This window comes from Vigna unguiculata, chromosome 9, assembly GCF_037176805.1.
Source record: "Vigna unguiculata cultivar grain cowpea cultivar isolate G323 ecotype 2 chromosome 9, ASM3717680v1, whole genome shotgun sequence".
NCBI lineage: Eukaryota > Viridiplantae > Streptophyta > Magnoliopsida > Fabales > Fabaceae > Vigna > Vigna unguiculata.
Window position 1 is genome coordinate 6,723,190 of NC_140800.1, and position 27,283 is coordinate 6,750,472.

General features: G+C 30.6%; 3 protein-coding genes across 7 annotated transcripts; 2 read left to right on the forward strand and 1 right to left on the reverse strand.

The window, feature by feature from the left end:
- The first annotated feature begins 5,195 nt into the window (after positions 1–5,195).
- Positions 5,196–7,112, forward strand: LOC114162483 (Protein kinase superfamily protein). The gene has a single exon (XM_028046394.2). It carries the CDS (start codon positions 5,588–5,590, stop codon positions 6,941–6,943), a length of 1,356 nt encoding a protein of 451 aa, XP_027902195.1. The 5' UTR covers positions 5,196–5,587; the 3' UTR covers positions 6,944–7,112.
- A 3,856-nt stretch (positions 7,113–10,968) lies between these two features.
- Positions 10,969–19,542, forward strand: LOC114164756 (alpha/beta-Hydrolases superfamily protein). Of its 3 annotated transcripts, XM_028049513.2 has the most exons (11): positions 11,031–11,107; positions 11,658–11,730; positions 12,322–12,396; positions 12,587–12,701; positions 15,386–15,422; positions 15,552–15,621; positions 15,828–15,932; positions 16,984–17,134; positions 17,245–17,327; positions 18,974–19,067; positions 19,196–19,542. In XM_028049513.2, the coding sequence occupies exons 3-11, from the start codon at positions 12,363–12,365 to the stop codon at positions 19,281–19,283; spliced, it is 777 nt and encodes a 258-aa protein (XP_027905314.1). In that variant the 5' UTR covers positions 11,031–11,107; positions 11,658–11,730; positions 12,322–12,362; the 3' UTR covers positions 19,284–19,542. The 3 variants fall into 3 exon arrangements, with proteins under 3 accessions (XP_027905313.1, XP_027905314.1, XP_027905315.1); XM_028049512.2 differs by lacking the exon at positions 11,658–11,730 and having other exon boundaries at positions 10,969–11,107; XM_028049514.2 differs by lacking the exons at positions 11,031–11,107; positions 11,658–11,730 and adding an exon at positions 11,164–11,188.
- Positions 19,543–20,633: 1,091 nt separating this feature from the next.
- LOC114164730 (deSI-like protein At4g17486) lies at positions 20,634–23,276 on the reverse strand. 3 transcript variants are annotated; one of them, XM_085666410.1, is made up of 5 exons: positions 22,971–23,276; positions 21,841–22,128; positions 21,395–21,475; positions 21,146–21,315; positions 20,634–21,024 (listed from the first exon to the last, which is right to left on the reverse strand). In XM_085666410.1, the coding sequence occupies exons 1-4, from the start codon at positions 23,188–23,190 to the stop codon at positions 21,164–21,166; spliced, it is 741 nt and encodes a 246-aa protein (XP_085522536.1). In that variant the 5' UTR covers positions 23,191–23,276; the 3' UTR covers positions 20,634–21,024; positions 21,146–21,163. The 3 variants fall into 3 exon arrangements, with proteins under 3 accessions (XP_085522536.1, XP_085522535.1, XP_027905282.1); XM_085666409.1 differs by having other exon boundaries at positions 20,634–21,035; XM_028049481.2 differs by having other exon boundaries at positions 20,637–21,315.
- Between the last annotated feature and the right edge of the window lie 4,007 nt (positions 23,277–27,283).

A 27,283-nucleotide genomic window follows, 5' to 3' on the forward strand; every position in this document is an offset into this window, starting at 1 on the left:
ATCAATATTAAAAATCGCATTGTTTCACTATAAATTATTTATCGCAAATTTGATAGATTTTACGTATTGAGAAACATTTACTTATTACAAATTTAGTTACAATGTAATTTATATATTTAAAAGTACTTATGCATCAAATTTAAGTAATATAAAATAAATAGAAGAAAATGTATACATGTATTATGACATGTTACACAGCACTGTATTTAAAGATTTTTTAAAATGTTTCTGTACACCACGTTATTAATTATAGTGATAAGATTTTCAGCTTTGTCTAAAATAAATATTTTTTATTTTTATTATAGAAACATTGGTATATAATTGATTATATATATATATATATATATATATATATATATATATATATATATATATATATATATATATATATATGTGTGTGTGTGTGTGAATATTAGATGTGGATGATAAGTTATTTTTTGAAGTAATTAATATCCAAAATTTAAAAGGTATTATCAGAACGAACTCAATTTCATTCCTCTTGAAATTTAGGATCTAGGGTTTCCTACGTGACATTTTTCCCCAAATTAATTTCATTTAAAATTTTTGATGTAAATCATTTCGTTTAAATTTAGTAATCTTCATGTTATTGATAAAGTGTGTTTGAATTTACATAAGTTTTTTCTTATCCAACCATCAGAAATATTGTAAGGCTCACTTATATTTTAACCCTTTATTTTAAGTATTGTCCCAATCTAAATGGGTCTGAGGGTTGGCCCATAGGGCGTACAAGGCCCCTAAGACAGTCAAACCCCTTCCACTCTTGTCATTCTTGCAAAATAGCACCTTGCTTACCCTCCTTTTCTCCATAGCTCTGTTAGGGTTTTGAAGTTAAGTTAGATTCAACCCATACTTTCTCTCTGGTTTGGTTCTTCGTGTTTTCTGTTAGGGTTCTGTGTAGTAATCACGTGCCTCATATGTATTAGGGTTTTCAGCTCCTAAATCTGCTCCGGGAACTCTCGTACTCATTTGCTTCAGTGTCGGAGTCGTTTGGCTAACTCTATCCAGGTAAGGGAAGCTAGGGTTCCTCGTATTTTCGAATCGGTTGCTTATTTCTTATCTACCTCGAGTTTGTATGAAGTGTATGCTACTATGGTTAAATAAAATGCTCTGCTCTGCATTGTGGGTACGAAAGTATGGCTGCTGCAGGTACAAATAGTGGCGAAAACTGATAATCTCGCCCAAACGTGCTTGTCTCACCTAGGCGAGCTTGGCAGATGCTCACCCAGGTCTTTTGCGCGAGTTGCCGCTCAGGTGACCAATCTTCGTTTTGAGTGAGGGAACGTCTCGCTCAGGCGAGGAGATCTCGCCTAAGGTAGAAAGTGCAGAAGGCCACTCTTCTTGGTTGTCGAGTTATCGCCTAGGTGAAAGGAGCTCGCCTGAGCGAGAGTCCCTTTCGCCTGAGCGAGACCTTTCTGCCTGAGCGAGAAGTTGGACGAGAATGCGTCTTGTTCTGTTGTTTCTCTGTTCTTAAATGTTGGCCATATGTTTGGATTTTTTATATACTTTTAAAGCATGAATTGGGTGATTATGCATGAGTGATATGATTTATGAATTGTGATGGATGAGCTTAATATGATTTGGGCATGATGCATGTATGGAATGATTCATGGGCTAAAAGTGATGATTTTGGTATGGTTTTGGTATTAGATATGAATGAAGGTTGGTTATAAAGTTTGGCATGAGATTGGTATGCACGATAAGTACCTATTTGGTTGGTGAAACATGATTTATATGTGGTTAGGACATAATTTCACGATTGTTTTGTGGTGGTGCCTCATTGGTTAGGGCGTAATTCCATGAGCCTCTAGGTGAGACCTCATGGTGGTGCCTCAATTGGTCGGGACGTAATTCCATGACCCCTGTTAGTGGGAGTTCATGGTGGTGTCCCATCTATATAATTTAGTAAGGATTCAAGGTAAGGATTGCATCCTAACGCTTTAAAGAGTTAGTTAGTCTCACGTAAAGCGTATTGACTTGAGTGGTGAGAGTAGCAGGAGGCCTTAAGGGCTAACCTTATGTGTGGGGTTGAGACACTGGAACAATTAGCTCGGTAGAGCAGTAAAAGCCACTACAAGTGTAAGCATCCGCTAAATCCGACTAATTATATGTATTCGGATGAGTCGTGTCGTGAGTCCTTGTGTATTGTTTGTAAGTCATAACATGATTGATTGATTGATATATATATATATATATATATATATATATATATATATATATATATATATATATATATATATATATATATATATATATGATCATGTAAGTGCATGTATTTATATGATAAATCATTTTCTACTTTAGCTTACCCTTTGCTTGTTTGATTGTTATGTGTGTTCGTTGCGATGATCATCAATTTATTGATGTGACCAGATGTGAGAACTCCCCGTGGTCAACAGGAAAACAATGATTCCGCTGTTTAGCATCTCTAGGATGAATTTCAGTTTTCTTTTAGGGCTATGACCCATGTATTGTCTTGCCTTAGCAATTTATTTTGTACTTCGTCGACCCCTTACACTATTTTGATTCTGACATCGTGGTGTGCCTAAATTTCTATTATAGTTTTTCTTGAATAATTATAAGAAGTAGTGTCTATACTCCATATTTTTGTTTTTTAATACTTTTTATGTGACATTTTCTTTAATTAGCGTTATAAATTAAATAGGGTGTTATAAATATGATAAGTAATTTATTTGCTCTGCATATATAATTATTGGACAAAACATTATTTTATCATTAAAAAATTCAGAAGACATTAAAACAATGAGAGATTGGGATAAACAAATTCAACTAATGATAAAGAAAATTCACTACTTTCAAGTAAATATCTTGTGATATTTTAATAATGTTCTTACTATTTTCACTTGTATTCATGTCTCTATCTCCGATTTTCATAATATAATAAGCCACTGTAACTATAATTTCAAGACTTTGTAATCTTTTCATAACTCATTGTAGTTTACAGATGATTTGACAACACTATATATGAATCTTGTTTTAGAATTGATTTGTGTGAATTGGAAATAATTTAGTTATGAGTCTGAATTAAAAGTTTTACATTAGATAATAAAAATTAAATTAAACACCATATAAAAATACAGATTTATGATTATATTATTTTAAAATTTTAAGTTAAAAATGATATCAAATATTTTATTTATATATATATATATATATATATATATATATATATATATATATATATATATATATATATATATATAAAACACCACATGCTTTTTGTACTATTTGCCTCATCTTCATTTTTTAAAGCATCCCTCAAAATTTACCTTAAAGCTATATTGCAAACTGTTTGTTTGTGAAACGCCTTCTGTAAAATGTATTACTCAGCAACACATTCCTATTATAATAGTTTTTTAAATAAGACTTAGATTAAGAGGGTTGAAATTTTCGTGTAACATTTTCTTAATGAGAATGATAAATAATTGCAGAAACTTATGGAGGGATCTCGGGTAAGCGCCATCTTGCAATATATAAGTTATGGAGGACTAATTCGTGTTACAAATGAAATTTCCTAATAAGTTTATCCCATTATATCTATCACAAAACCAAGGTTTGAAAATTTCAGCATGTACCACTCACAAATATTCCTTTTTGTCTGGTTAGTGCTCTCTCTTTTCCTTCAAAATTCATTTTTTAATGTCAAACATTACTCCACTATCTGTCATCTTCATTTATTATATATTTAGTTTTTATAGAATTATGTAGAAATAATTAGGTGGTAATTTTTTAAAAATAAATAAATACTACCCCCACCTAAAGTATTTTTTATTTTTTATAGAATCTATGCAATCATAGGTCTAATCTAATGTCATTTTCCGGTATGATTTATTTCTTTATTTTATCGTTCTATTAATAAAAAATCAATCAAATTTCTCAAGTTTAGAAATGTAACGCAATTTGTCGTCTATTTAAACTGACCTTATTTGTTACATACATTAACACCATGTACTATTGGGTATAAATTATCTCATACTTAAATTATGTTGTTAATATGTATTTATTAACGATTTTATTATCGATAAGGTAGAAAATTTGTATTATATTTTCAAAATTTTTAAAAAAATAGTTGAACGTCTTCTTAATCAGATTAAATAAAACAAATGAATACATATTAGAATTAAAAATAACTAAACTTTATATATATTATATCGCATGTTTTATTCTTGGTTTTATGTGTAGGACCAACATATGAGGTATGTATTGATATATTCTTCTTCAAATTTTACAAGGAAACTATAATACAGCAGTGCGTATAGTGTTTTATTTTATTTTTTCCTGAGAAGAGAAGCTTATAGTGTTAGAAATAGAAAAATTATAAAAATGTTTTTTTTTTTTATCTTTCTACACCTTTTTTTAACATTTAATAAAAAAATTAGTATTTTTATTTTTGTACTTGATTCATCTCAATTTATTTTATATTTTAAAACAAATTTTCTCTTTCATTTATATTAGAGAGGTGTAGACTAAAAACATATGATATTTGTATATCACCACCCTTCAAAATACTGAGTTGGACACGTCTCGTATATTTTAAAATAATCAACAAACTTTTTTTATTTTATTTTTTAAAAAGCCTCTTGTACCTCTTTGACTTTCCAATAAAATATAAACTTGATATTTTCAAGGTACAGAAGATACCGGATTTACATTAGTATAACGAATGTATAAACTTTTTAAAAAGTCGATGTCACAAAAACAAAACAAATGTTTTTAAATATCGTAAAGGAAAAGACACAATTAAGACCAATATTATTTCGATTCTGCAAGTTAGTTATATTTCCAACTTTTTATTTAACAACTTTTATCCAAAGAAATCCAATTTGTATAGCTATAGGTTTGGATAAATTTCTTTTAAAAATTAAATAAAATAGAATATTTTTTTTATAAATTAATTAAAACTCCACCACCTGTAAAGGAATTATATTGTGAGACGTTTTGAAAGCAAGCGCTTTGGTAAATTCTTTCTCTAAGGAGTTAAAAGAAAAAACGTAGTTACACTTTTGAAACTGAAGGAAGACAATATGATTTAACAAATTTGTAAGAAAAATATAATGTAATATGAAAATTTAAAGAGTGACGAACTTACAAAGTATTAATCGTATTGTCATAATCATAAAACAAACAATACATAGGCCTGTGTAACTATTGGAGATTCATGACAAGAATTAACAACGTTGGCCTATGTAACTATTGGAGATTATTATTATTAATGTCGAACTATACCAAACAAACAAATTATTTTTTGACGTAAATTACATCTGCAAGTTAGATATGAATGAACTTCAATATCTTGATTGTTTCTAATCTATTTCAATACTTTATAACCTACCCAATATTTTAAGTTTTGGCGATTTTGAAGATGGAAATGGTCACCCTGTGCCTTCTCTTTCGTAACCATTCCAAAGAAAAAATTTCATATCTTTTTCTGCACTCACAAGCAAAACTGCTGAACGAATCAACAACAACAGGGTTCTCTTCTCAGATTCCAAAGGTGGAAAAACATTGAGGCTGTTACGTTATGCTTCCTTAGTGAAGAAGGGTTTTGATGGATGAAAGGAGACAGAAGATAATCGCTGCTATATCAGTGATTGCACTGGTTATTCTCATAATCGTTGCTCGTGTCACGTTGAAACTCTCAAAGGGTTTCTTCCTTATATTCGGTGCCGGTGTTGCAGTCATTCTTGCAGTCTTTGCTTATGTTCTCCTCAGCATAAGATTCAACCGCAGAAGGAGGTTATTGGAGTCACAGTTGAAATCTGAAGGCCGAGAACTTCGCATAGAGTACAGTTTCTTAAAGAAAGTTGCAGGGGTTCCCATTAAGTTCAGATACAAGGAGCTTGAGGAAGCCACCGATGGGTTTCAGGCACTGATCGGAAGAGGTGCTTCTGCTTCAGTTTTCAAAGGTATTCTCAACGATGGCACTTCGGTTGCCGTGAAACGAATCGATGGAGAGGAGAGAGGGGAGAAGGAGTTCAGATCAGAGGTTGCAGCCATAGCTAGCGTGCACCACGTGAACCTGGTGAGGCTGTTGGGCTACTGTAATGCTCCGACAGCACCTAGGTACCTTGTTTATGAATATGTCTCAAATGGGTCTTTGGATTGTTGGATTTTCCCCAAAAAGTTACCTCGGCGAGGTGGGTGTTTGTCGTGGAGTTTGAGGTACAAAGTTGCCATTGATGTTGCCAAGGGACTTGCTTATCTTCACCATGATTGCAGGTCAAAGATCTTGCACCTTGACGTGAAGCCAGAAAATATACTGTTGGATGAGAATTATAGAGCGGTTGTTTCAGATTTTGGTTTGGCAAAGCTTGTTGGCAAGGATGAAAGCCAAAAGGTTGTGTCTGCGATTAGAGGAACAAGAGGGTACTTGGCACCCGAGTGGCTGTTAGAGCAAGGTATTTCGGACAAGACAGACATATATAGTTATGGGATGGTTCTGTTGGAGATTGTTGGAGGAAGGAAAAATGTGTGCTTGGTGGATGATGATGATGGAAAGGCCAAGTCCAAAAGAAAATGGAAGTACTTTCCTAAGATTGTGAATGAGAAAGTGAGGGAAGGTAAGTTCATGGAGGTTGTTGATCCTAGGTTGTTGGAAGGTGGGGGTGTTGATGAGAGGCAGGTAAAGACACTGGTTTATGTTGCTTTGTGGTGTGTGCAAGAGAAGCCAAGATCGAGGCCTAGCATGGCCCAAGTTGTTGATATGCTTGAAGGGCGTGTGAGGGTAGAACTTCCACCTGATACTAGAATGGTTCTTGTTGATTTTCTGTGTGTGGATGATGACAGTGCGACAGATAGCAGAAGCATGCAAAGGTTGAACTTTGTGTCGAATCAAAGAACACAAAGCGATGTCGAGTGTTCATCTACCTACTCCCTTGCTACCAGTGTTCTGTCTGGAAGATAGATACCTTAGCTACTCAATTGATGTTTTTATAGTTTGAGTAATGTTTTTACTAAAATTTTTCATGATTGCAGTGTTGATTTTTGTCTTTATCAATCATGTGTTTTAGTTTATGTTTATCTGTTATTGTAAAAAGTTTTGAGAGTTTTAAGGAAGAATACCATTGCTGTTATTGCATATCTTATATGATTAATTACCTGTTTCTTTAGAATGTGAATTTGAAATATTGTTCCTAATAAATTTGTTAGTAAATTATATCATTTAATTTCTTTCTATTTGGTGGATCTTCAAACATGTACAGAAAATAGGAATAAAATTTTTTGAACTATTATTTGCTGGTAACATTTGTTCAAATCTGTGACTGAATTCACCATGTTTTTCGTTGCAATTTTGATCTATGAAACAGACAGTATTGGAACTTTAATGTGTGAGTCAACTCTTAGACTTTTTCTTGGATTTGATAAACACTTACCTAATACGGATTAGATTTGATTAAAAAAATTGTAATCCAAATTAGAATAAATCATCTTCATTCCATGTAAAGGTAAAGTTGTCAAAATAGGTTATACCTATCAAAATAGGTTATTCCGGCGAATCAATCTGGTCTACCATAGATTTGGGTTAGATTGAAAATTGTTGACGAATGTTAATACAGGTTAATTTTTGACCTGATCCACCTAGAATCTGGCTTACCCGAATTGAACCTATGGTGAGCCGGATTGGCTCACCAACTCGAAAATAAATGGTCAGACAAGTGTTTTTATTATGTTGAACTTTACATTTTGGTCGGGTTAGGTTGTTCTTTTTAGTCAACATATTAGTATTTTTATGATTTTGGTTTGTAGTTGGAGTTTAACATCCTTTTAGATTGCATTTTGATTCTATTTTAATTTATTTAAATCTTAATAAGAATTATAATTTAGTTTTTTTGACATTGAAGATTTTTTTTTAATTAAGTGAGTTAGCCAACCCGTTTAATCCACCGACTTATAATGGGTCGGACCGGATTCAAATTATTTTTGCTTGTTAATAAGTGAACCGGATTGATTGGATTACTAAGTGGTGGTGGACTTAGCCAATAGCCTGGGTCGAGTTACGCGTTTGACAATCCTAATATTATGAATTTCATGCGTTAATGTATATTTGATTTTTCTAACCATGTATTAAAATGTCCAATAAACTGAACGAAATATTTGAAACTAATGAAAACTTTCTATAAGTGAAAATTTTTGTAATAAAAGATGGGAAAGATTAAGATTCCAAGTTAAGATTAATTGAAGAGAGATTTGCACATTGATCTAAGGTTCTTGTTTGTTTGTTTTTTCATCTTTTTCCATTGTACGATTTTCATTGCTTATTTTATCATAAGATTCTTAAGATGATACATAACTCTTCATGACTCGGATTTTGTTTTAAATTAAAATATGATTTAATATGTTAAAATGTTTATAGTTTTGTTAAAAATCTAAGAAATATTTCTTTAATCCATTAAAATGTTGAATTAATCTATTAAAATTACTTGAAATCTAAAATTAAACATTTGAATCTAATTGCGTATTAAAACATTTTTAATTGATTAAAATTATTGAAGTCATACTTTTGTTTAAAATTATTTTAGACTTATTCTTGTTCATAAATATAATTTCACTCATGTCCTTGTTCAAGAAATTTGAAAAAGTTGTTTTTCGTTTTTTAAAAATTGATAAGATAAAAGTTCAAATTATCCTTTTTTTAAACTCTATCCTATAATTCCAACATCTCTTCCATACAAAATATGTGAGTAACACAATTTATAAAATATAAATTATTACCAAAAAAAAATCAAATATCACAACATTAGTTAATAATGATTATGTGAGTTATTAGGGAAGTTCTACTCTCTTTTTTTCTTTTTCTTGGGCTTGTGGGTTATAAGTCTGCCTGCAAAACCTATTCATTAATGTCATTGACACATTGTGTAACACACATTGTACGAGTGTAGACTCCATCAAGTAATATGTAATTTCACTGTTAGGCTGTAAGTAAAAAATAAATAAATTAAAATTTACATTTGATTTTCGTTCAATCAATTTAGTCACAATATATTTTTAATCATATCTTAATTTTCGTGGACTTTTATTTAATTTGATAATTTATTATTAACATGATTTAAATAATAAACGGTAATAATTAGTGACAGGTGACATGTCCCTTAATATTTTTATTTTTTTTCTTTTTAATTTTTGAAAAAAAATATTCACCTGTCAATCCAATGATATCAAACCAATGTTTATATTTAATTTGATTATTATATGTATTATTTATTTTTTCAATTTAGTCTCAAAGTTTTTAAATGTGGTAATTTTGTTTCTTTCAAAATTGAAACTAAAATTAATTTTGATATAAATGCTATAATAATGTTTTTATTAAACTTTTTTGGTTTATGGTTATAATTGGCTTAAAATTAGAACAAAAATTTAAAAATTGAGAACTAATATCATTGATTTAAAATTTTAAAAGGTTAAAAATTACATAATCACATGAAGTGGAGAGGAAAATAAAAAATAAAGAAATTGATTTTTAAATTGGTTTCTACTTAGTTAATTAGTGATCAATTTAATAATTGATTATAATTTCGTATTCATATTAATATTTGATAATTTTTTATTTTGTAAATTGGTATATGAAATCAACAATTTTCAGGTATTAAAATTGATCATTAATGAATATTTTTTTATATTGTTTTTATGTGAGTATTGATTTGCTTTTTGCATTTTATTCACATTATGTGTCTAATAAGTATTGTAATTAATCAAAATATTTTTCTATGCCTGTTCACTTGCGTGATCTATACAACTTTTAATATAAAATATTAAGATAATAAGTTTCCGAGTTGTTTTTTTTTTATTACATATCTTGCTTGATTCTGTATACTGTGGCAGTTTCAACTTACATACATTTTCCGAGGCTTTTATATAATTTGTTGCATACAAACTTCCAAATCATCAATTAAAATTAAAGATTGACGTTCCTATCATGTATTTCATATTTTATATAGCACATTATCAAGATATTACTTAATTCTATGTATTTCATACAAACAATAATAAGGAAAGGATGTCTCAACTTATTAAAGTCATTTTTATAATTTGACTCATATTTTTCATATAAACTAGACATATTGATAATTTGACTCATATTTTCATCTAAATTTGACATGTTGATAATTTAATTTATATTTTTCATCTATTGAGTTTAGAAGATGCCATATATACAAGTGGTGAATGGTATACTCTTAGTTTTATAATACACCTTAACAATAATATCTGAATTACGTAAAAAATAAATACTTAAAGTAGTTAATATGATTTTTTAACAACAAATTAAAGATTAGGGTTGATATGTGTTTATCCTTTTGAGAGTGTATATGCATGCTCTACCTATTTAAAGTATAATAAAATAATCTATCTCAAAAGTAAGAATGAAGAAAAACATACATATTATAATTTTCTATAACTTAAATATTGTTTTTTTTATATAAATTACATGTTATGTTTAAATAAGATAATAACTTATATTTACTTGTTTTTTTTAATTTATAGCTTGAAATATTTATTGCCACTTTTATGAACTCTATCATCGATTCATAGGAGTTTTAAAAAATAAATTACAAACCTAGACAAACATAAATTAATTATTATTACCAGTATTGTTTTTAATATTGAAATAATATTTTGATGATACTGACCAAAAATATCACATAAATAAGATTAAATAATATTTATTTTTGTTTTAAATATTTTTTCTCGCATATCTTGCTGTCAAAGCAAAAAGGGTAGATCTGGACCACACGGGATTTCCGATCTCTGACACACTCCACTATTGTTGTTGCCTATCCTAGTCAACAATACGTGGCATTCACATATCCAATACTGATTTACATCCAACGGCCACTGTGCACCGATGAGTCAACTTACGTGTACATGACCACATTTAATTAAATCCATAATACATTTGAAAAATTCACATGGTGTGTGTTTTATTTTTTATTTTTTTTATAGTGTATAATAATTTATCATTTATATGGAAGTAGGGGAAAATAAGAAAGTTAAAAACAAGGAGACAACCAAATCAACACAAAGCTTCCGGCATTTTTTTGGTCTCAGAAGTTACGCGACATCAACAGAGGTTGGTGTTTCTATAACTAGAGTTGTTCGTCTTAGCATTTTCTTTTTTATGTTTTTGCAGTATAATCACTTCTCTACAGAGGTTTGTGTTCCTTTTTTTACTTTAAAATTAATTGTGTAGTGGAGTTTGGTTTTTTGTTTTGTTTAGTGTGTTCTGCTTCGGAATTGTGAATGGTGATTTGTATGTCGTGGAATGTGGATTTATTGATTCTATTTCTGGCCATGATTCTTCTTGATATAATCTTTAATGAGATTTACTGTAAAATTTTATTTTGTTCTTTTTTGGCGATGTTGTATCGGTTCTTTGGGGTGTTTTGGATCCTTGTTTAAATTTGACCTAGTTCTAACATTGAGGTCAGGGCACAAATTAGTATATACTTATTAGTATGGTTTCTTTTTGTATAATATTATTTTAAAATCTCTAGAACTTTTCGGATTTCTTTGAACACATTTTAAGCACCAGATTGGGAACCATTTGTTTTTTATCTTGTGTGGTTTTTGTATTGAATAATAGTGTTCTTTTGTTGTTTGTTTGGTTTAATGTTTTGCAGTCCTAGTGAACTGAGAAAGTCAACCCATCAAAAAGCTCAGATTCCCTCCTCTATTTCAGTTTTCCCAGACATTGTAATACCTGTTTTTCTTGTGTTACTCAGTTTCATTTCATTGGTTTTGGAAATGAAATCTTATCTGGTTCCTTCCTTTTTAATGTTTAAAACAGAACAAAGCTCCTATAAGCTCTGATGTTTGCAAACACATTATTGTCTTTTAAATTTGATGTTCTCATGTTCTTTTATTGTTGTAATTTCGACATTTGAGAAATCTGGATAATGTAAACCAGTTTTGTATTTGGCTCAACTTGATATAGGTTACCATATACCTTTTTGAAAGTGGATTTAGGTTTAATTCTACCAGATAAAATTGGCTTGCAATAAGTACCCACTTATATACTATAATTTTACTACATTTCTAGTTGGCATGGGATTTCTAACAGTACTTTGTGTGTATTTCTTAGGTTTGTGAAGACTTGAAATACAACTTCTGCTTCAAACTAAGATACTTAGTTATTGAATTCTTAAATGTTCTGATAGTTATATCTTTTATGTTTATTTGATGCTGGATCTTCATTTACTCTGGACTTGTTATCATTACTGGTCTTGTCCACTTAACTGAGATTTTTTGTATTGATGTCAAATTTTCAATGTTTGTTTATTGCAGCCCCAGGACTGATCATTAGGTGTTTTTCTATAGAGGCTAGAATGAGCTTTGCTGCACCATCACTTGGTTCTGTTGGTAAGTATCTTCTTTGTAGTATGCCTGCTACTTCAGGGTGTAATTTATTGAATTCTATCCGGCAGTATCTCGGAGTTCTGAAGATGGATTAATGGGTTTAACTTTGGTGGATTTAGGTAGCACAGTTGATATCCCATCTTGTTTTCTTTTGGTGATAACTCATTCTTTCTTGTGGATCTATCTTACTTAGGTGGCAGATCTGCTGCAAGAGCATTTGAGTTTGGAAGAACCTATGTTGTCAGGCCTAAAGGTAAACACCAAGCAACTATAGTTTGGTTGCATGGCCTCGGGGATAATGGCTCCAGGTGACATGACATTTCCTATTGCTCTATTCCAAATTTATACACACACACACATGGAAATTTATTTGTGGTTAGGAGATATGTTTCTATGTCTTTTAATTTTTCAGTCATTGTTTATGATTGTTACTGTTAATTGTTGCCAAGGATACTTTTGAATTGAAAGAATATGTTACAATTCCATAACAATCATAATTTGTATACATCCTCAAGTTGAAACATTAAATTATATGCACTGAGCTTGGTACATATAAATTGAATTCTAGGTTCTTTCAAGGACTTAGTGAGAATGCCTGCATGTTGGTCCTTAGAGCTGATAAATCTAGTGTGGAGTTCCTTGGATAATAGTTTCTCTCTACCTAAGCACAATATTGAAAGCAATATGAAGGTTGCCTAATTCACAATACAACTTCATCTATTCAACTTCACAAAATTTCAACTCTTGAAGATGTTGTTTAATCCATGGAAGTTCACAACTGGCCAAAGCCATAGATCTGTATGCACCTTTTTCATTGATTGGGCAACAATATTTTTCTTTCTTGCTCTTTCAAAAGACAATATTGCCTCCAATGAATATACAATATCCTGTGGTGGATCTTTTTTCAATGGGACAATCAACCCATTCTACATCACAATACCCTATAATTTGAGTATTTCTTTGTACTCATACAACACTCCTTGTGCAAGAGCTTTTTTGAGGATTTTGCAAGGATCAATATGAGGATTTTGCATGAATTGACTAACAACTTCGACTACATAAGAAATATCATGTCTTGTAATACCGAGATAAATGAGTTTTCTCACCATCCTCTTATATCTTTTTGGATATGAAAAAGTTTCACCTTGGTCCACAATCAACTTTTGATTTGGATCAATAGGCTTGTAATTTGCCGACCATGTCACCTATATAATATCAAGAGCATGTTTTCTTCATGAAATAATAACTCATTCCTTTAATTGAGCCACTTCAGTACTTCCTAGGAGAAGTACTACAATAGAAAACTGAATGATTTGCTTCACTTTGTTTCTTTCCAAAAACTTGCATAATATGACTTCATTTACCAAACCAAGCTCGGAGTTACTGCTTATACCATTAGAGAGAGCAACGTAATTTACACACTAGACCAAACTCCCCTCGAGCTATGTAAATTTCCTCCTCAGGATCATCATGATAGAAAACGTTTTTAATGTCAAGCTGATGAAGTAACCAATGGCGTATAATAGTCATTGTAGGGAAAAGCCTGACTGTGTTGATCTTGACCATTATAGGAAAAGTATCACAATAGTCAAGTTCACAAATTCTTATTCTTGACAACCGACTGAGCTATAAGACTATCAACTTCCCTAGTAGGACCAACTATAATAGACCTATGTGCAATTGACCGTCTTCTTTTTGGAGGGAAGAGAAACAAATTCCTACGTGCCATTGCTTGAAAGAGCATGCATTTCATCAATTATGACTTGTTATCTAGGATGATTAAGTGCCTCAATAATAACTTCCCGAAAGAAGTATGACAGTAGGAGAACATGATGGAGATCGATGATGATAACTCCCAAAATTATAAGTAGGATACGGTTTACGTGTAGACAAAATATCTTTCTTAAGAGCAATAGGCCAATTTGAAGTGGAGTCATGAAATACTTGATGGAGAAGGATCCATGGCATGGGAAGTTATTGGAGAAGGATCTAAATAATGAGACTTCAGGAAGGGTGGGAGGAGCTCTGTGTCCTGGGTTGGTATGTAAGGAGAGGTGGTGGAGCAATGTTATTAGACTGGGTTTTCATTTGGGTTGGAGTTAGAAGTTGGAATCATCAAAAGACCAAAGGTTGGAACAGAGAGAACCTGTTGAATGTGATATCAACTTGAGTTTGGATGAGCGAGATGCATGTTCAGCTGATGTATATTTTATATATATGAAAAAGAAAGAGTACATTAGAGGGAAAAATTATATCCTATAACACTCAACTCTTAGGTTAGGTAAATATACCCAAAAAGTAGCTTTACGATAAATGACAAACACAATAACAGTCATACTTTTAGCACTCATGAATCTTGTCTGTTTAACTTTTTAACTGCTTTTACTGGTTCGGTTTTTATTTATTTATTTATTTATTTTTTCAATTTGTAACCCCTTTTATTTAACCATTTCATTAACAACTATTGCTATTGATACTCAGGAGATTTTGGTAAACACCGTAGAGGTGGGAATTTGAATTTTAACATTCAAATTTCCCTCTTCATCTCACGACCAATACTAGATAAAACCGTCTAGATTAGGAATTTGGTTTTCATTTTACTTACATGTGCATTTGATGTTGACTTATCCTATAAATACCCATGCTTCTCCTTGTGTAAAACACCTTTTGATATATAAAATTGAGACCTTTCTTTGGAGTGATATCTTGGTTCTTAGGAGTCAAATGGTGATTCAACGCTAGTAGCTCTTATCATTTGGTTATCATTTTCTAAATTCTGTGCTCTATTAGCTCTTATCATTTGGTTATCATTTTCTAAATTCTGTGCTATCATAGAAAAGGGATTCAAAAGAGTGGCACATGCTATTGAAAAAGCGAAAGAACAGGGTTAACCATTATAGTGTCGACTTAATTTGATGTTTTAGCATTGTTTTAATTTTAATAACGAGTTTTGCTTGGAGAACAAAACTCATTTTCTGCTTTGCTTATGCAGTTGGTCCCAGCTTCTAGAGACCCTTCCTATTACAAATGTAAGCACACAGAACTTTTAACTGTTAATAGGGGAACGCATTTTGCTTATGCCTAGTTTTATATTATTGGGATATGTATGATCATCTTGATAGTAATTTGAAAGATCATTGTTTAAATGTATGATGCAGATTAAATGGATATGTCCAACTGCTCCTACTCGGCCAATATCTATTTTTGGTGGCTTTCCATCCACTGCTTGTAAGTTTTATTTTTTTTAGGCCCTTAGAGGGACAATCAACCTCTATAGTTAATGTATTATAAGCAGGCTTATATGCTGCAATATTGAAGTTGTCACATGGAGCATAGAAGTGCATTTGAGGACAGAGAGCACTTCGGGTTTTAAATGTTGTAATAACCTTAAATCGGTTTTGATAGTTTCTTTCTATAACTTCCGTATCTCTTAGGGTTTGATGTTGGAGAGATTTCAGAAGATGCTCCCGATGATCTTGAAGGATTGGATGCTTCAGCTGCGCATGTTGCAAATTTGTTGTCTACGGAGCCTGCAGACAGTGGGTTTCTCTTTCAACATTTTTCTCTAATTTATGTTCCACGTAGCTTACTTTAGTTTTTAAGTATGGTGATGTTCGCTGACATAAAGCTTATTTTCATGCTAGATTCTCATAAAAGTTAGAACTTAACAATTGAACTCTTGCACATTTTTTCTTATTAATGTCTTTTAACTGCTTAAGAAGAAAATAAATTATCTTGGCCTGATCTTTGATTTGTCAAAGATATCTAACAATGGTGCATAAACTTGCACACAAAAAGGTAGAAAAGAATAAAGAAATAGACACAAGTATATTACAGTAAATAAAAGCTTAAGATCATTTTGCATACTTTAGTACCATAAATTGACATTTGGTTAGCTTATTTGGTGAAATGATTGATTTTTTGCCTGCTTTCTATTGAACATTTGAAAACCATGTACTAAATGTAAACTTGTGAACCTTATAGCAACACCATATTGATATTGTAAAGCTGCATGACTTTGAGATCTCATCTCAGTAAACATCCGTTTCTGAATGTGCAGGAAAAAAATAGGCAAATTTGATCCACATAACTTATTTTGAGATCTACCACGTGTTCTACTTATCATTTAATTATGCATGTACATGGTTGTTGGCCACATATCCCAATCTATGTATTTGGAAGAAATATGAATGGCTCAAAGAGCCAATATTGCCAGCCTCTGATATGAGCGTAGTAATTCCTCAGATTTGAGGTCAAGGATACCTCCAAAAGGGAAACAGAGAAGCTGATTATTCTGTTACCTTTTTTATTCATAACTATTCATGGTTTATCAGTGAGCGTTGGTAAAATTTGTTTGTTATTATGTGATAGTCTCGGTCTATATGGTTAAATTTCTAGAGTGTTCCTAGAGTTGCCAACGTCAATAGTGTAAATCCTCAATTTCAGATGCTGTTAAATGAAGGGAATTTTGAATTAATTATGCATAAGTTTTACTGTTTTTACGTTTCTTGGTTGTATAGTTCTTTTTTTCAATCACAGGAAACGAATTATTGAGTTATAATAATTTGTAGTCTGATATATGTATGACAGTTAAGCTTGGTGTGGGAGGGTTCAGCATGGGAGCTGCTACCGCCCTGTACTCCGTGTCCTGCTTTACTGCTGGGAAATATGGGAATGGGACTGCTTATCCTGCCAACCTAAGTGCAGCTGTTGGTTTAAGTGGCTGGCTTCCATGCGCAAAGTCTGGTCTTCTGACAATATTTTAACTTCTCATGTTAGTTCAATTCAACCCCCTTCCCTCTGCTTTCAATATTACTTAATGAAATTGCTATATTTCTATTCTTCGCATAGGACCTTGAGCAACAGGTTACAAGGGATAGATGAAGCTACAAGGCGTGCTCAATCCTTTCCTGTTTTGCTCTGTCATGGAAAAGGTAAATCTGTCAAAATAAAATATACTTTTTTTATGAAATAAGTGGTCTTGTAAAGTAGATTTTAATTTTGACTAAACATTACAAAAAGTGGAATACAAGGTGAGGTTTGCACCTATATTATAATTTGGTTATATCTCTACTCGGTATGGAATCTTCAACACACCTCCAAGTGAGGATGAGAATATGAAGTGTGAGATTAAATATTTATGGGTAATCGGATACCGGGTAGCCTGATAGATAGACCCAACAACCCTCGTTTGGATCAACTCCAATACCATTATAAAAACTGGACTTTAAGCCTATCTTAATTTCGTAAAACTTGTTTACAAGGAGAGATTTGCACTTATGTACTATAATTTGCTCATGTATTTAGTCTATGTGGATCTCCATTAAGAGGAAAGAACAGTGTTAAATTACAACTAGAGGCTCGATTAAAAATCTAACATAATGGAAATTGTTAAACTATCAGAAAAAAGTGAATCATTAAGTTTGAAATCGTGTATGTCTGTGACAACACAAATAATTTATTTATATTAAAAGAATGAAATCAATACAATAAATAAAGAAAATTTGATATCCTCTAATATTGAGTATATGATACTAGAATAAACTTCCCTAATAATAATAAAAATAATACACACATGATCTTGATGTTTCTAATTACAAAATATGATCTTGATATCTATAATTATAAAGATCTGATCCTTATTCCTGGAATTGTAACACATACAAGTCTTATGTGCTCATCTTTCTAGAGATGTGATTGATCTTTGGTCTTAGAGACTTAGTGAATATGTCTACCAACTGTTCACTATATCCCCAAATTCCAACTTCTCTCATGTGAAATGACAATCTACCTCAATATTATTTGGTTTATCTTAAATTCATGATTTTGAACAATACATAATGCTGCTTGATTGTCACATATAGTATGCATTTCAGAACTTTCTTCAAATTTAAGTTATTTGAGAAATTGTTTTAGCCATGTGAGCTTGCAGGTATCTGAAGCCATTCCCTTGAATTCTGCTTTTGTATTTGATAACATTTTGTTTATTACTTTTCCAAGATATTAAATTACTCCCAAGAAGAACACAATACCCTGAAGTGGAGTTGCCATCACTGGGTGGGAATACCCAACCAGCATTAGAGTACACAACAATTTGAGTACCCCCCTTGTCTTTATGAATAAGGTCTTTGCCAAGAGTATTCTTAATATATGCTAGAATCCATACAATTGCATCCCAAGCCTCTTGAGAAGGAAAGTTAAAAAAATGACTGACTACACTCACTGCAAAGACAATGTCTGGATGAGTGAGATGAGATAATTTATCAAAATGCTGCTATTTTATTTGATTTCAAAATTCATGCTTTTGCAAAATGCTGCAAAACATTCCTTTATTTAATGAATATCCAGGCAGACACCCCTCTTATTATTTATATGTTTCGTTAATAATTACCATTGGTTAATTATGTTTAAGACTGTTCATCTAGGTTGAGTAAAATTTTCTATATATTTAGTAGGTAAAATCCATTCAACCTGCTCTGGTTGTTCGATATTAAGCTCATTTTTGCCAACATTAAGGCTATTGCTAGGTAATTTAACTTTGAAACAGTGGAGTGAATAACATTTGTATTTATATTCTCAGGTGATGATGTTGTTCCCTATAAGTTTGGTGAGAAGTCATCGGAATGCTTAAGGTCAACTGGATTTGGGGATGTAACTTTTAAATCTTATAATGGGTAATAAACGAAAATCCCTGTGATAGATTTTGTCCTACTTTTATTTATTTTTTTTATAAATTCTTCTTTATCCCATGCTAAATTTTAGTGTTTTCTAAACTTTTCTTTTTGTTCTACATATAAAAAAGGCTTGGACACTACACAATTCCAGAAGAGATGGATGAGGTTTGTGCTTGGCTAACGTCAAAATTGGGCCTTGAAGGAAAAACAGCTTAGGTAGCCAGCAAAGGAAGCAGAATGTGAAAAGTAATTCTTTTCCTTTTTGGTCAATTGTAATTTTGTTATTCCAGATTTGGTTAGATTTCTGGTGATGACATGCATAATATATTCTCAACCCATTTTGTATAACACTTGGTGGCAAGTATGGTCATGAATGCTGCTAATATATTATGCTGAAGAGGATCTACAATGGCAGTAGGGTTTTCCTTTTGTTACATAATCTTCCTTGAATGAACTTCCAAGTGGGACTTATTAATGGAGGTGTACTTGGTTTTGGTTTTGTATAAAATCAAACAAAATATGTGGATTAGATTTTTAAACTTTCATTCTTTTTAAAAGTTTAGTTTGTCTTTTGACCAACCAATTTCATATCAGTTTTTAAACTGGTTTTTGTGAACAAAATTGGATTTCGTTGCAGCTGATTTTACAAATATTTAAAAACCAGTTCTGTAAACCAAACCTTATATTTCAAAAATAGTTTAAAGTGAGATAAAATTAAGTTATAAAAATAGCTGAAATGTTCAAAATTAGGCGATTGTTTCCTGCACCTATCAAATTTCTTCTTGCATCTTATAAGGAAAATACTGAAATACGCTTTACCATTGCATCACAATACCACTGCCATTGTCATCGCCACTAAATGAACTCATTCTGAAAAGGTTTTTTCAAAATTCTTTTCATATGTTCCTGAAAATTCTTTTCAAAATATATTTCATGTAGAAGTGTTCAGGAAGGTGTGATATATGTTCTGAAAAGTTTATTCCAGAAATCTATTATGGAAAATATATTTCGAAATGTATCTTATGCGTTTCAAAAAATTTATTTCAAAAACGTTGTTTTGAAAATTTTGTTCCTGAAATCCTTTTTTCGAAAATTTCGTTCCGGAAATTCTGGAAAATTTATTCCGAAAAGCCTATTCTAAAATTGATAACCCAGAAGTTACTTTTACAAAGGTAAAATGATCATTTTTTAAAATTGATGGGAGTACAGAAGCAATTGGTCTCAGAATTAAAGAACTTCACAATGAAAAAGATTTTTTTAAAATTACTTACTCTTTTAATGGCATCGCCTCGTCATGTCAAGGAATTACTACCTCAAGTTATTATTTGATGTGGATTTTTAACTTCATTAGTATAGTCATGTATTGTGATAAACTACTTTTTTCAAAATCTTGATTTGTTTAGATTTTCCCATGTAAACATGAAGACCCTTTTATAATCTTCTTAGAGAAGTTCTTTCTCTTTTTCTTGACTTGGTCTCTAGACAATTTGTCTTTCTACATAAATCCCACAAACACATGATGGTTTATTTATAAAGTGTTAAAGAATATTTATATATAACTCAGTTTTGAAACGTAGATGTAAATCACATTCATGGCTCCAAAATGAAAACCCTTGCATTTGAACAACTATGCTCCATACACAATCATTAAACATGTGTAAATATTTCGTTAACTCTCTAAAAAATGCGCTTAAAATTTACACAGCTACGACCCCCAACAAATCCTCCAAAAAAAAGCCTCGCACAGATGATAAGCTAAGCCTCATAAACAACCATTGCTACGTACGTGTAAAGAATCTTCCATAACTCATTTCCAAACTTGGATGAAATTTACATGGCTAAGAGCCCCACATCGCTCCACAAATACAAAACCTGATACACAATCATTGATGACGATGACGATGATGATGATACATGAAAACCAATAATCAGGCACTGTTTCTTGAATGAATCAACCCTGACACAAATCTGAAGCCACTAAATGAATGAGGAACGTAGAAAGCCTTTGAAAAATGAACAACTTCTAGGCTCCAATCATCCCTACAAACAGATATGGTCAAATACTCAGTGTTTCTCACCTCCATCATCATCATCATTCATTTTAATGGTGCCTCTTTAACAAACGAAACATTTTCTGCTTTGCTTGCAAAAGGTGACAGAAGGTGCTTTTCTTGATCATCGTCTATTACTGATGTTGTTTGAGATGCACATGGTGATGCAGACGAAAGAGAATCAGTGATTTCATCTTCTGCAAAAATAGTCACAAAACATAGACATTATGCAAAATGTTTACATTCCTCACAACAATACGAAACATATATATATACCTGAACAGTCATGGTATTCCGGTAGTTGTTTAACAGTAGTTACTTCAACACACTCAGGAAGTAGGCAACTGCATAGTGAACCTATATTTTCACCAAAACACCACACTTAGAATATATATATCATTGTGTTTCTGTAACAAATTCTTCTCTGTAGTCTACAAGAGTATACATAACTATAAAGCCCGGATACGGACACGGATATGACTGTGACACACACGGAGATACGATTAAATTGAAAAACATAGAACACGGACACGACTATATATATATATATTATTTCTAAACTTTCAACTAACGCACAGTAAACTAACATATCAGTAAGAATTCGAAGACAAATATAAAAAGAATAATCTTATACCATGTTGTTAAGACCCTTTTCTGATAAAGCGAGTAAGAAAGAGATATAAATGAAGGTGGGAAAAGCAAAGGTGTTGTTGTGTTCATACCTAGTCTAGCAAGACGATTGACCCAACCTGGGATTCGTTTTCCATTCAATCTACTTGAAACATCATCCGTAAAATGATTGCAGTTCTTAGATATGAGGTTGTAAGTATCTCCATGATACTCATTAGCTATACTCTCAATGAGAATTCGAAACTCAGAAGGATGCATGTTTATTTGCCCTAAATTCACAGAACATCTGTATATAAATCCAGGGCACTTCTTTGGCTCTACTTCAAATACTCCACTTGCTGGAAAGTCATGAGCTCCAAATCCATACTCTTTACCGTGTACTATATATTCAAACACATCACGACAAACAAACATGGAATCATAATAAAACAACTCTTAAACCCTACTACATTAATAATTAAACTTCAAACATATTCATAAACATGTTATAAACTGCTTTTTCATATGAAGTTCTTATTTAAATGAAAGGTGAAGATTTTGGTTAATTCCATGCTTTTCTTAGGGATCCTTGAACAATATTTGAAGGCTAAAATGTTCATCAGCCTGTTCTATTATAGTTCAATAATATTGACTAGAGAAATGAAACAAATTGTTTTGGAATTTTATACAACCATGTTATCCCATAAATTCTTTTCCATTTCATTCTTATAAACAAATTTCTTAAAAGGGACAACTACTACAACATTGATACACACAAAAATTATACATATATGTTATACCATTAATTCCTTGAATGAGATTTAGAGAAAACTGAATATTATACAACCAGTCACAGGTTCTATATAAAGAATCATAACGCAATGTGGCTATTATTGTATTCCAAGAAGAAAAAAAAAAGTATATAATTTTTTTCTCTTGATTCTCATCTGTATCTAATTTTCTGCAGATATTCATCTTCAAAACCCTTTTGCACATTATATATGTGGTAAATGTCCTCTGTAGGAAGTTGGCAGAAATTAAAAACCTTGGTTTGCTACTAAATTGCATTGAATCATGAAACATGTTATGATAATATACGAAGAAGAAGAAAAATAACAATAAACGTAATGGAGAAGAGAAATGATTGATTAAGGTTATGGAATGGAAAATGAAGAAGAAAAACAATTAAAGATTAGGATTTAGACAATGAAGAAAAGAAACAGAAAGTTAAGAAGAAAGAAACCTTCAATGCCAGAATGAAAGATTCCAAAGCCAAACCAATACAAATAATTGTTGAGAGGGGTGAGGTCGTAGACATTCAACACCACTCTGGTCGTGTTGTTTCTGTCTTTGTCGCCATTAACATTGACATTATTATTATTATTATTACTACTATTATTATTTTCATTATTATTAAGATCAGATATTGAGGTAGAATTGGAGCTGCTCTTCGTCGTCCCCATTTTTTCACAGAGATTGATGTGTATACCTCGCTCTCTATGAATTCCTGGGGCAACAAAACAACCTTGGAAATCCTCAAAACACTACAAATTATTTATATTGATTTATTGAATTATAATTTATTTATTAGGTCCATGAATAATATATCACAATGTTAGACCAAACAACGAGAAAGTCGGATTTGGATCTCCGCAATTTCTTCCTTCTTTATCATTAAAAATTCCAAGTTTCCCGGCAGATGACGAGGGTGTGTCTGTCTCTGCCACGTGTACTACAAATCATGTCTGATAGCTTATTACCAAACAACGCTTCCATCTTCTGTCCTTTAGTTCTACTTTGCCCCCAAACAATCTTTTTCTTTCTTTAAGTAAAACCGCTCTGCGCCAACTTCGAACACACCGTTTCTCTCTCGATTTCTTTACTTTTATTTTTTTTCATAAAAAGATACAACGTACATCAATGTCTAATTATTAATTATTTATCACAAATCAAAATATATTATATAACATTATATACATTAGATTTTATTAATAACGGTGAAGATCTTAAGTCAATCAAAGATAAAAATGGATCTATAATATATAAAATTGTATAAATCTTATAGTGTTGATTTTATAAAAGATGAATTAGATTTAGATTCAATTTTTAAGATTATATCATAGTCATCTAAATTTTATTTTAGTGAAATTGGTTATTTGTTGGACCATATTACATTTATCGTATTGTTATCAAGACTACCAATGTCTAAGATGTATATGTATATATATTAAACATTCTACAATCATGAATAAGACAAATTTGTTGTATATAATTATGTGCAAACTTAATCATATAATTCAATTTTATATAGTTAAATTAGATCTAAAGTCCACTAAAAAATAAATATTTTAAGAAAATAATTTTCATTTTACTTTTTAACTAAATTGATCATTTTAGTAATAATAATTGTATTGCATTATCTCTAATTTTTCTCTATTTTTCTCTGTTGTCGTCATACATTCATCTTAACATTTTCAATTTTACAAGGTATTCCACTTTTTTTTTTTTTTCGTGTATCATAAATTTCGAGTTTAATAAGTACAATACAATCACTAATAATAATACGATCCTTTCCTTTCAACCATCCAGTTTGTACTCATTTTGTGATAGCTTCATTTTTTTCCCATCATTAAGTTACATTGATCCTAAATATTTCAACTTCAAAACCTATGTTATGATAATTTTTATGTCAAAAACTTTTCCCCTCTATTCTTGTTTAAAACTAGTGAACAAAATTCATTACAAAACAAGTCAAATACAGAATAATTTTAGCGTTAGAATATGTGACGAACTACAAAATATCATCGTAGAAAGAGGTGTATAGTATTGCTTTAAAACAAACAATATATACCATTTAACTTAAAGCAATTGTATGTTTTCTTTGAGGGAGTTGTTTAACGATGAATGTCTCGTTTCGGATTTGGGTTAGATTCGCGTCTTGGAACAAAATGGGTATGAACCCTAGAACGAAAGAAGAAAAATAGAGGACATTGGTTTGGAGATTTGCATAATGAAGGGAAATCATGCCATTTGGAGAAAATTATAAGATAAATGAAAAAAATCCGAAAAATTCAAATATAAAAATCAGTGGTTTGAAGAAAAAAACTCGAGACTTGAGAGAAAAACTAAAATTTTTATTTACTTAAATCTGTTTACAAAAGAGTCTCAAAACAACTTATATACTATGGGCCTAAATACAAAAGGCCCAATAGAACTAAAAGGCCTGATAAAGTCCAAACACAAATTACAAAGGTTTTAAGATTATTATTCTATAAGTCAAAGTTAATACGAGATCTCTACGAAAATCTTAACTATGCTTTCATCTGTAACGTTCTAGTCATACTTCCATCATTTTATGATGACGATTTCCATCACAATTTGAAATGGATGTAATATATTATTTGGGACGAGTTTAATTTTGGTTAATAACTCAATTGGATTATCTAGGATTATCTATTTATTGTCAATTTTAAACATGTAAACATGTAAGTAATTTAATATTTTAATTGATTTCCTTTTTAATTGCAATTGCAGCTAAAATGATATAACAAATAAAATAAATAAATAAATAAAAATATTTACCTTACTACTAAAACTTTAAACATATAATAAAAATAAGCATCACATCACATGCACATTTTGTTTCTTACTATGGAAACACAAAACATATACAAATATTGCATATGAAAATACGAATAGCTGTATGTTTTAAATAAAAGAAGATAGCAGATTAATCTTTTTGCCATTACAACTAAAATAATGTGATAAATAAACAAGTTAATAGCATAACTATTTACATACTATTGAAAGTTCAATTACAACAATAAAAATAAACCATGCATGTAATGTTTTTCATGCAATAACATATATATATATATATATATATATATATATATATATATATATATATATATATATATAACATATAAAGTATTTCTCATGAGATGAAAATATAAGACATGATAAAATTAAAACAAATAATTGTCATTATCGTTTAATCTTTTTTTGTTCATCTTATTCATCCTCTATGATAAATATTAACTATAAATTAAGTCATGTGCTTATGAAACAAAGGGGTCTCTTTTTAAGAGACAAGAATGATATCATTAGGGTCTTAATTATTTTCTTCAAACAAGTTAGATATATGGGATATTCATTTCCTCACCTTCACTTGTTTGATGTCGCATTAGAAGTAAATACGAATTCAATCTATAGAATTAAATAGGTATAAAGTTTACATATAAGAGTGAAGCAAGAACAAAATCACAAAATAATAACATAACAACACAAAGATAGGATAGAAATTCTTAGAATCTTGCCATAGGACATCCATGATATTATGCAAGTGTGGAAGCTTACTTCTAAAAATGGATGAACATGAACATATACATGGTAAGAGAATATGAACAAAATTGGAACAAGGAAATAACAATTCAATTAAAAAAAGTGATAGAAGAAAAGAGAAGTATGAAGAGGAAGATTTTATGATTCAATGGAAGAAGTCACACCACCTATGATTCAAGATAAGTATTGAAATGAGTCGTCATTTGATAATATGATCTATCATTACTAAAAAATACATATTTCCTTCTAATTTCCTTTTGAAAATTTTTCTTAGGAAACAACAAATTTTGTTATGAGTAATGATTTGTAAGAAAAATTTATAAGAAATACTTACGACTTTTATAATTTTGTAGAAAAAAATTGTCCACGAAAAAATTACCTACAATTAAAATTCGTAGGAAAAATAATAAATTTTTTATTTTTTTGCAAAATTTGTTAATTTTAAAACAAATTTGCAAAAAAAAAAATCTTATAAAATATGAAAATTTCTGGAAGTGATAAATAAGACTTAAATAAAAAAAGAACTCTATCTCGTTCAAAACACTACAAAAATACTCTAGATGAAATTGAAATGTTTCTAAAAAAAATGCAAATATTACCTAATAGTATAGAATATATATTGGATCACATGACAATAATTAAAATGTAACAGAGAGTACTTGTTTGAACTATTACCATATTCCAAAGTAAATTGAGGGAGAATTCATTGTGAAAAATTACTTTACATTATAATTTATGTAATAGTAGATTATGCTATGGACATAGATCGAAGTTCATTATAATTATTCAATTAATCATTAAAATAACTTAGCAGTTCAATTTAACTACACTACTTTATGTTTAACCTTTGTAGTTTACGTTAATTCATCTATCTTCTACCCATTTTACTTGTAATATCTTTAATGGTATTATGTTGGAAGTTCTATATGGACCAGAGATAATGTAATTTCATAATATATAAGTAGGTGTAAAATTCACTTTACAAGTCGATTTTGTAAAGTTAAGTTAAGTTTAAAGTTCACTTAGTATCAGAGTCATTCTTTAAAAAAAATCTATTCTAACGAGATTTTTTGAACATTCTGTTCTATCCACTATCAGACCGTTAATGGACCACCCATTAATTCTAGCTTCCATTGCAATTGGTCTCTTTCCTTCATTTCCTCAACATAGAGTGCATGGTTATTTTAGCTGGATGTAACTTTGTTTTTAACC

Coding starts and splice junctions, on each gene's coding strand:
- LOC114162483 (XM_028046394.2), top strand. CDS start 5,588: ATGGATGAAAGGAGACAGAAGATAATCGCTGCTATATCAGTGATTGCA.
- LOC114164756 (XM_028049512.2), top strand. CDS start 12,363: ATGAGCTTTGCTGCACCATCACTTGGTTCTGTTG. Junction 12,397..12,586: donor ACCATCACTTGGTTCTGTTG/GTAAGTATCTTC, acceptor TATCTTACTTAG/GTGGCAGATCTGCTGCAAGA. Junction 15,423..15,551: donor AGACCCTTCCTATTACAAAT/GTAAGCACACAG, acceptor TGTATGATGCAG/ATTAAATGGATATGTCCAAC.
- LOC114164730 (XM_085666410.1), bottom strand. CDS start 23,190: ATGGGGACGACGAAGAGCAGCTCCAATTCTACCTCAATATCTGATCTT. Junction 21,476..21,840: donor CAATCGTCTTGCTAGACTAG/GTATGAACACAA, acceptor GTGAAAATATAG/GTTCACTATGCAGTTGCCTA. Junction 21,316..21,394: donor GGAATACCATGACTGTTCAG/GTATATATATAT, acceptor CTATTTTTGCAG/AAGATGAAATCACTGATTCT.